Source organism: Dioscorea cayenensis, chromosome 12 (assembly GCF_009730915.1).
Source record: "Dioscorea cayenensis subsp. rotundata cultivar TDr96_F1 chromosome 12, TDr96_F1_v2_PseudoChromosome.rev07_lg8_w22 25.fasta, whole genome shotgun sequence".
Lineage (NCBI taxonomy): Eukaryota > Viridiplantae > Streptophyta > Magnoliopsida > Dioscoreales > Dioscoreaceae > Dioscorea > Dioscorea cayenensis.
In genome coordinates, this window is record NC_052482.1 from 15927337 (window position 1) to 15937588 (window position 10252).

The 10252-nt window shown below is 37.9% G+C and overlaps 1 protein-coding gene across 1 annotated transcript; it reads right to left on the reverse strand.

Moving 5' to 3' along the window:
• Positions 1 to 1949: 1949 nt before the first annotated feature.
• Positions 1950 to 3457, reverse strand: LOC120273205 (uncharacterized mitochondrial protein AtMg00860-like). The gene is made up of 2 exons (XM_039279839.1): positions 3311 to 3457; positions 1950 to 2531 (listed from the first exon to the last, which is right to left on the reverse strand). The coding sequence occupies exons 1-2, from the start codon at positions 3455 to 3457 to the stop codon at positions 1950 to 1952; spliced, it is 729 nt and encodes a 242-aa protein (XP_039135773.1).
• Between the last annotated feature and the right edge of the window lie 6795 nt (positions 3458 to 10252).

Below are 10252 nucleotides of genomic sequence, written 5' to 3' on the forward strand. Positions count from 1 at the left end.
CAGATATTTAGGTGCACTAATTACAGTGGTTTACGGAGCCTTTATAAATAAATCTATCTTCCATGTAACTCTAAAAGAGAGAAAATATTATTCCTCTTATAGGGGGACTTATGCAAATCCTGAAATTTGGGACAACAAATAACACTAAAATAGGATTTATTAGATGCAAACAGAAAATACACGAAGGAAAATGAGAGGATCAAATGATCCTGGAGATCTCCTAGAACCCTAATCACTTAAGAGAAAGTAAGAGGAAAGTAGGACAACAATCTTAAGGAAAATGACCCACTCAAAATAAATGTTGCCCTTAAGGATTCGGTGGCCAGAACTTGCTATCTTAAGGATTTGCTGAGTAGAACTCATGATACTTCTTCATTAAATCTTCAAAATATTCCCAAGTTGCCTTTTCTTTTGTAGAGTTAGACCATTGTACCAGATACTTCAAAGCTGCTCTATTGAATCTTTTCACTAGCTGGCTGTTGAGTATCGCCACAAGTTTCAAAACAACTTCTTTAGTCAAATTAACAAAACTAGGCAAGATAGTTGAAACTGTTCCACTAACCCTCCTTTTCAATTGTGAGATGTGAAAGACCTCGTGAATTTTGGTATTCTCTAGGTAATTTCAGTTAATAAGCAACCTTTCCCACTTGATCTTCCACTTTAAATGCCTTGAAATAGCTTGCTAATAATTTATGATTCTCCATTTGAGTAATGGTACCCTGTATGTAAGGTTGTAACCGAATATAGAGCATGTCTTCCACTGAGAATTCCTTGTATGTTCCTTTTATCAATTAGTTGCTTCATTATGTTTTAAGCTCTGGCCAAATTTTCCTTGAGGGATTTGAGAATTGACTCTCGATCTAGGAGACTTTTGTCCAATAACTTAAATTTTAAGTTGCCACTTTGGTAAGGCAAATGCATGGTTGGACTTTTGCCATATATTACTTCATAGGGACTGGCTTTGATGGAGGAGTGGTAGTTGGTATTATACCACCATTCAGCCAAAAGGAGCCACTTCACCCAATCCCTTGGTTTATCACCAGTCATGCACCGCAAATATTGCTCTAAACAACAGTTTACTACTTTAGTTTGTCCTTCTGTTTGGGAAAAGTAGGTTGTTGAATGGTGTAATTGAACCCCTTGTAATTTGAACAATTCCCTCCAAAATTAACTGACAAATATCGTGTCCTGACCACTAACAATAGACCTCGCCAAGCCATGAAACCTGTATATTTGGTCCAAAAATAGTTGTGCTACCATGATTGCAGTGTATGGATGAGATAGAGGTATGAAATGAGCGTACTTACTCATCTAATCCACTACAACAAATATAGTATTCATCCCTTGAGACACTGGCATGCTTATATCCTCCCAAACTCCTGGTATAGGCAAGGTTGTAACAAATCCTCAGGGGCCTTGTTATCCACCTTATTCCTTTAAGAAAGCTCACATTCCAATACAAATTGTTTGATGCCCTTTTTCATCCCCTTCCAATAGAAATAAGCATTGATTTTCTTCTTGGTTGCTTTAATTCCCGAATGCCCTCCAAAAGTGCATGCATGAAACTCCTTAATAAGCAATTGCCTTAAGTTTTGCTAATTACCAATGGCAATCCTTCCCTATCTCCTCAATTGGTTTTGAGACCAAAGGTAATGGGATTTATATTTTGAGTCTTGTCTAACATTCTCCAGAAGTTCTGCAATCTCCTTGTCATTATGCCAACTACTGTATATAAGATCCCAAATTTTTGAACTCACTATATAGAAATAGACAAAAGTGAAGATTTCCGAGATAGAGCATCAACCACTGCATTATTAGCATCATTCTTCTATATGATTTCAAAGTCATACCCCATTAATATTGCTAGCCATTTTTATTGGGCAGGTGTTACAATTCCTTGTTGTATCAAGAATTTCAAACTGTAGTTATCAGTTCTGATCTTGAAAAGGCTACCCACTAGGTATGGTCTCCATTTCTGAATAATCAGTATGATCGCCAACATTTTTCTTCTCGTATATTGAATATGCATGGCGTTGCCCTAACAAAGCTTTGCTCAAATATACAACTGGTCGTCCTTTTTGTAATAGTATTACCCCAATTCCTGTATCACTGGCATTAGTCTCTACTGTAAATTCAACATTAAAATCTGGAAGAGCTAGCAGTGGGGCACTTGTCATGGCCTTTTTCAGCCTTTCAAAAGCTATTGAACTCACTTGACTCCATTGAAAACCCCCTTTCTTTAAGAAATTGTTCAATGGTTGAGAGATAATTCCATAGCCTTTGATAAACCTTCTATAATACCTTGCTAAGCTCAAGAAGGCTCTTAATTCTTTCACAATTTTTGGTATATGCCAAGATAGAATTACCTCAACTTTAACTTGATCCATTCGCACTCCTTTGCTGCTAATAGTGTGCCCCAAATAGTCTTTGTGCCCAACTGTAAAAGTACATTTGTTCCTTTTAGCATAGAGTTGATGAGTTTGTAATGTTCTGAAGACTGTCTCCAAGTCTTCCAAATGTTGCTGCCAAGTCTGGCTATAAACCAAAATGTTGTCAAAAAAACGGCAATATGGATATTCTCATAATTTTCCTAGAAATTTCATTCATCAAGCCTTGAAAAGTACAAGGTGTGTTGGTTAACCCAAACGGCATAACCACAAATTCATATTGCTCATCATGTGTTCTGAAGGTGGTTTTGCTGATGCCTTTCCTCGCACATCCTGATTAAGTGGTACCCAAATTTGAGACCCAACTTAGAGAAAAATTGTGCACCATGTAGCTCATCTAACAATTCCTCGATCGAAGGAATAGGAAATTTATCTTTCATGGTTTTGTTATTGATGGCTTTATAGTCCACACACATTCACCAAGTATTATCCTTCTTTTTCACTAGTACCACCGAGGAAGAAAATGGATTGTAACTTGATTTGATGATTCCCTTCTCCAATAATTCTTCCATTAAGTTCTCCATTATATTCTTCTAATAAGTAGGGTACCGATATGGCCTTACACTGATGGGATTTGTTCATTCTTTCAGTAGAATTTTGTGGTCACAGCTTATATGAGGTAAGATTTGTACTTCACTAAATATGTCACCATATTTATGCAAAAGCTTATCTAATTCCTTCCTCTGAACCTCATTGCTCAATGTAGATGGTTCAACTTCTTCCTGCCCATTCTTGTGCTCATCCACCACTTCTAACGAACGTAGGTGGATCCTACATAGTTGACTCGGCAATTGCAATTCCTTGGCTAGCAATTTTCCCTGCATTAGCTAAAGCTGAGCTGATGATGATCCTCTTAGCACTACCTTCTTATTGTTCACCTTGAACTCCATCTCCAATTGTTTGAAGTCCCGCAAAATGGGTCCAAGAAACACTAGCCACTGTACCCAAAAACCATTTGATATCCTTCCAAAGGCAATACCCACATATATCTGCCTGAAATTCCTAACCATGCATCCTCTACTTTAGACAAGAACAAATCTTTTTAGTTAGTTTTATTCTCGTTAGCTACTACCACAATGATCGAGGATGTTTTAGTTATTGGACACCCCAACTTCTCTGTTGTAAAAGAGTCAATGAAGTTAGGTGTACTACTCGAATCAACTAACATGTGAATTTTTCAACCCATAATTGTGATGTCAACCCTCATAGTTCTGAAAATCATCTAGTATCAAACTCCTGCTAAGGCATTCAAATTGATTACCGATGATACTATTTTTGGTGCTTTTGCATCTTCAAAAATCTCCTTTGATTCATCACCTGCAGTTGACATTTTCTCCTTTTTGATAAACTGCAATCTTGAATAAGTGTTTAAATTTACAGTGATGAGCAGGAGTGAATTTCCCTTAGCACCAAAAACATAAGCTTTTCTTTCTTATTTCATCCATTTCCTTGGTGGTCAAATATTTAATTGTCCTGCCACTATTGCTTGTCACTTCATTGAGATTGGATTTAGTATGATGAGACTCCTTGTCTGTTAACATTTTGGGATTGGGAAGCAAGGGAAATGAAGTACTCCTTGAAATCATTTTCCCCATTCTACTAGCATTCTCAACTGTTAGTTCTTGAAGTTTAGCCAAACTAATAGCTTGTCGTAAGGCTCTAGACGCGAACATCCTGACAAGATATTGTATTTCTTCCTTTAATCCACTAAGAAAACAACTAACTGTATATTCTTCCGATAGTTGTACCCTACACATTATTTCATCAAATCTGTCCGAATATGCTTGTATTGAACTATTTTGTTTCAAATTCATGAGCTAAGCCATTGGATTATAGTGTAGATCTTCACCAAATCTTACACTCAATTCCTGTACATACTCTGCCCACAAAAGATTCCCCTGACCAGATCTACCCTTTATGTAATTTTGGTGCCATTGCAAAACCTTTCCCTCTAGATGTAAGGATACAATTCTCACCTTCGTTTCCTCAGGTGTGCCATCAAACTCGAAGTATTGATTACATCTATACATCCAGTTATTCATCCCAACACCAAAAAAATTTAGAAATTCTAGCCTTGTTAACGTTGGTTAAGAGATCTACCCACGACTAGAGTCTCTGCTAAGTTTCAAGCTCGAAGGAGGACTATCAACTATTTGCACACTGATAACATTCTCCAGTTTAGCAAGCATTTTCCTCACCTTATCAAAATTCCCATACTTCTGCTCCTTGAGTTCTCGTTGTTTATCCTTAATCTCTTGTATAGCCCACTCATGTTTATCAGTTTGCTATGTAACAAGTTTCTCCAGATCTTCTTCCATCTTCTTCAGCTCCTGGGCCCTCATCTCCATGACAGAAATTCCTTTTCACAGACCTGGTATTCGACTATCTCTAATACCAATTAATACAAACCCTGAGATTTGGGACAACAAATAGCATTGAAATAGGATTTATCAGATGCAAACAAAAAATACAAGAAGGAAAACCAAAGGATTGGATCTCCTGGAACCCTAAATATTAAAGAGAAAGCAAGAGGAAAGTAAGAGAACTGTAATACCCTGAACCTGTGGATAACTGTTGAAAAATATATTCAGGGTATTACTACAGATTCTGATAAGAATTTTCTGAGTAGTCTTGTTGAGAAACCCACGAGTGGGACAGTAATAAGGGGACTTAAGTGTAAAAAGTTTTTAAAAGATTTTTGGGTTAAAAGAGTAATAGAAAAAGGATTGATATGAAATGCTTGTGAAAACTAAGGACTGAAAGGTAAGTTGAAGGGATCATTTTGGAAAATATTGTGTTATAATCCAAGGACCATTGGATAATTTGAAAGGACCTTTTTGAGAATATTATTTTATAATCCAGGGACCATTTTGTGAGTTTTTCAGGGACTGGTTTGTAAGAGTTAAGTTTTTGAGGGACTAAAAGTGAATTTTCGGCTGAAGAGTTAATTGAGAGAAAAATCTAGACTTTTTGATGATTGTTACATCTTCTCCACCATTTTGCTTCATGATAACCCGAGAGTTAGAAAAAAGAGAAAGGTGAGAGATTTGGAGAAATTGGAAGAGATAAAAGCTTTAGTATTTTGGAGAGAAGAATGGATGAAGTATTATTTGGTAAGTATTTTCGATGATTTATTTGTTGGTATACTTGAATGTATGTATGTGTATTTTTGGATTGAGAAATGTAATTTTTCTTGAGAAAAGAAGAAGGATTTATGATGAAAAATGATGAGTTATTGTTAATAAAGAGTTGTTGCTTGATTTTGGTTGGAAAAACACTTGTATTTGAGTTGGAATTTGCTTGAAATGGAGGTGAGTTTGCTTTGGATTTCATTGTAGTATTACTGTAGCACCGAGATTAGGGTTTGGTTTGATTAATTAAGTTGATAATTATGATGATTAGGAGGTTAATGATAATGGTTAGATTGAAATGGGTTGAGTTAGTCAAATTGATTTGATTAGATCAAACCAAGTTGGATCAAATTGATTGAGTTGAATTGATTTGGTTGAGTTGAGTTGATTTGGTTGAGTTGGGCTCGATCAAACTCAAGTTGAGATGCAGTTTTAGGTTTAGTTGAGTTGATTTGGGTTAAGGGTTTTGGACTGAACCAAGTTGGTTCAATGGATTTTGAATAAAGAATTGAGTTGGTTCAAGCTGGTTCAGTGAAATTAAGTTTGGTTCAAGCGTCAAATTAAGGTTGGTTTCGCATTGATTCAGAGATGTTTAGCCTGAGCGAGTTTGTTTAAATACTGACTGAAAAAGGCAATTGGGCTATCAGGTCGGGTTTTTAACCGATTGGAGTGAGTGGGCGATGAGAGTCCATATTGTTTCTGTATTTTCTTTTTGAGTTTAAATATGTTATTTATTTTTATTATATTATTATCATCAGGTGTTGTTCGGTCTTGAGAGGGAGTTCGGGATCTGAGGAAGGAACCCAGGACACCAGAGTGAGATGGTAGTGGCTATTATTTTTAATATTAATTATTATTATTATTTTGAAATAATTGTTTAATAACTAGTATTTTGGAAATAATTATTTAAGTATTTCATTTTATCATGTTTTAATCGGCGTATATAGGTTAAAATATATGTATATTTTATCTATTAGACAAGTTCTGGGACAATCAGTATTGCATACATCGGGTTTCGTGATAATTATACGTGATTCACATGCAAATAAAACATAATGTATATGACGAATTATTCAATTCACGACGACTACTATTATATACGCTTGACCGGAACGATTCACAACCGCCGAGCTGCTTTTAAAACGCTTACCGACAATATTCATGGACCCATTACCCTAATGTGAATTTATCACGGATCCGGATTTCATCGCCTTACGCATCGTTATACCTTTATTAACGGCCACAAAACGACGCTTATTTTCGCGACGCTAACGCTGTCCCTGGATAGCGATCCCATGTAATGCCGATTTATACGTATTTTGTTTTATCAGATTTACACGTCGGTCGATCGGCGATCATGCTGGCGTCCGACCATCGCAAAGTTAGTGGGTCCCTACCGCCACCAGAGCATGCCGACCGAGCGCCGATTCGTCTGCATCGCGAGCTTAGAGCCCCGATCGATTATACATTCCATCTCAGCCACCATACGGGACCAATACCAACAACGCTGCGCGCACATTTTGCGGCCTCCTCCTAAACCTAGCGCATTTCGCTGGCCATGTAGAGTTTTCCAGTTGAATTGAGAACGGATTTTTATAATATTTATGTTATTTTGGTCATACGAGGAGCGAGTCTACCTGGAGTATAAATTTCACAACACCTGATTTTCTTAGAAAATCGACTGATATCGATTCGAATACTTAATTTACGCTTCAAAAGTTCTCAAAAACGATTTCATGGACCCCAAGATTTCTAGTGCTGAAAAATTATTTGAGAAGTCAGGCTTATATATTTTATATATAATTGATTAATATTTTGTAAATTATTAAGTTACTACCGACCAACCGAATGTCAGAATCGCTAGAGCTGAAGACAGATCGGGCTGCTCAAGCTTAGAGCTGGGTCGTGGTTAAGTCCAAGACCCAGCAGCTGGTCCCATACTCTCTCTTTATATTTCATGCAGCATCGCGATTCTGGTATGCCTATTGCACTCCACAAATTCGAAAGTTATTATATTTTGGGTCAGACGGCGTATTCAACCGCAATGCAAGGTGAAAGTTATAAATCGTAATTGCGGTGTCCGATTCGGTCAGAGCTGTTGCGCTTCCGCTAAAAGTTTAATTTTAACCCACGGCCACATTTACTCCCTAGAAGCGGGCCAAGCCGACATCTGCACGAGTCGAGGTCGAGATATCCCCATTGTGTAGATCACGGTCAGACCGAGCTCAAGTTTAGAAGTCAGCCGCTCTGTGACTTTCAGAGGGTTAAGAAATGATTAGACGTAGTTAAGGGCCCAAGAAGTATTTCTTGTAGTCTCCAATCCAAGTTAAACCTAAGTCGACATCGATCAAGGGACCGAGGCAGGCTTTAGCGATTCGGCATAAAAGAAATGAAACAAGAATCGCGATATCGGATCACGGTCGATATTCGGTCAATCGGGTTTTTATCCAAATGAGTTAGATCCTAAAAGACGCCAAAGAAAGCGTTCGCTTTTATCGAATCGATACATGAGCGATCAGAAAGCGATTATTTCACTATCGAGCGCATCAGAAGAAGAGAAATGTGGTCTCGGACCCAGAAGTTAAATTCAAAATGATATCGATCATCAGATACAAGGAAACTCGAGGATCTTAAATTTTTTAAGCGATGGGCTGATCAGAGACACCGAACCCGCGATAATCAATAAAAATATATTCAGTGTATTACTACAAACAAGTAGCAATTTTCTACAGTAGCAATCTTGGCTTTGGTAAAACCCCAAGGGATGTATCAAGGACTTACGTAAAAGTTTTAAAAGATTTTGGGTTAAAGAAAGAAAAAAGCGATTGACATAAATGCGAAACTACGACTGAAAGGTAAGTTGAAGGATCATTTGGAAAATATTTGTGTTATAATCCAAGGGCCAGATTTGGACTAATTTAGAAAGGACCTTTGAGAATATTATTTTATAATCCAGGGACCATTTGTGAGTTTTTCAGTGGACTGGTTTGTAGAGATTGAGTTAAGTTTTGAGGGACTAAAAGTGAATTTCCGGCTAAAGAGTTAATTGAGAGAAAAAATTCGTACTTTTCACGATCAGTTCATCTCTTCTCCACCATTTCACACAAAGAACCGAGAGCAAGTTATGAAGAAATGGAGAGATCTCGGAGAAACCCATGTTGATTCTATATAATAGAATGGACGAAGATTATTATCTAAAGATTTCAATGATTTATTCATTTGTGATAATTGGTCCACGCCAAGATTCTCGATCGAGAAACGAATTCCTTCGATATACAATGACTTACTTAATAAAACCCAGCCATCACATGCAAAGAAATTGTCATCTAATCTCCTACTTAAAAACACCAGACTGAAATTTAATCACTGAACTTGCCAGCTCGCCTGACGACCGTAGTAGTCACCATATTAATCGGCATTGCGCCTGACTAATCAGTTCTGACACCACACTACTGGTGATAATAAATCCACAACCATGTGAGATCAAATCAGCTACCAAACTGATTCGACTGTGAGACCAAACCAAGCCTGGATTGAGTTCTGGATTGAGTTGAACTCGAGCCTGCCTGGAGCTGGTTGATTTTATGCCAGGAGTTGGGCTTCTGATCAAACCGTTGGAGATGGTTTGGCTTGGTTCAGCTGATTTGGGTTATGTCTTTGGACCGAACCAAGTTGGTTCAATGGATTTTGGAATAAAGAATTGAGTTGGTCTGCTGGTCTGGTGGAAATTCAAGCTCTGGTCTCGCTGCACTGCCGCTTCTGCCTCAGACTGATTCAAGAGCTGCCACTGAACCCAGTTCGCTTTTAAATACAACCGTGTGCAACTGACTATGCAAGGCTCAAGCCTTAACCGACTGGAGTGAGTAGCCCAATAGAGCCTTATTATTGTTTCAGATTTTTGAGTTTAAATATGTTTATTTTATTTTTTATTACATTATTCTCAAGCAAAGGCTTGCTCCGCCTCGGGAGGAAGTTCCAGACCTAGGAAGGAAACCTTAAGGACACCAGCATTTTATAGGCCATTATTATTTTTAATATTAATTATTATTATTTTGAAATAATCATTAATAACCAGTATTTCGAATAATTATTTGGCAAGATTTCATTTTACTTAATTTGGCGATACGTTAAAACATATGTACATTTACTCGTCACGACGTCTCCTCGACAACCCGCATCACACACCAGCTCGCATAATACACGCATCACAGTGAAAACACGTGATACGCCGATTAATTATTCAATCCAATGTATTTATTTCACTATTATATACGCTGATTCGAACGACTGGGCTAAACCCATGTGAGCCGCTTAAAAATGTTTTCACCGACAATATTTGTGGAATCAAGCCATTCCTCGAATGAATCTGTGACGCTGATCCTGATTTTAATCGGTTTTACGAATGCTATACTTTCCATATCGGGTCATGGAAACGGCGTTTTACCGCGATGGTTCGTCCCGATAATGACCACGTGATTTGGCGCTTTATCGCTTTATCAGTCAGACGGCACGCGATTGACACCGCGTCCCACCATCGAAAGAGTGGGTCCCCGCCACCTGTAGGTGGCGCGGACCGAGCGCTGATTTGTCCGCATCAAAGCGAGCCGCAGTGCTCGATCGATTATACACGATCCCAGACACTTCATACTTTAGGGGACCACCACAAACGCCAAG

Coding starts and splice junctions, on each gene's coding strand:
- LOC120273205 (XM_039279839.1), bottom strand. CDS start 3,457: ATGGTTAGGAATTTCAGGCAGATATATGTGGGTATTGCCTTTGGAAGG. Junction 2,532..3,310: donor TCAAGGTGAACAATAAGAAG/GTAGTGCTAAGA, acceptor GTTTATAGCCAG/ACTTGGCAGCAACATTTGGA.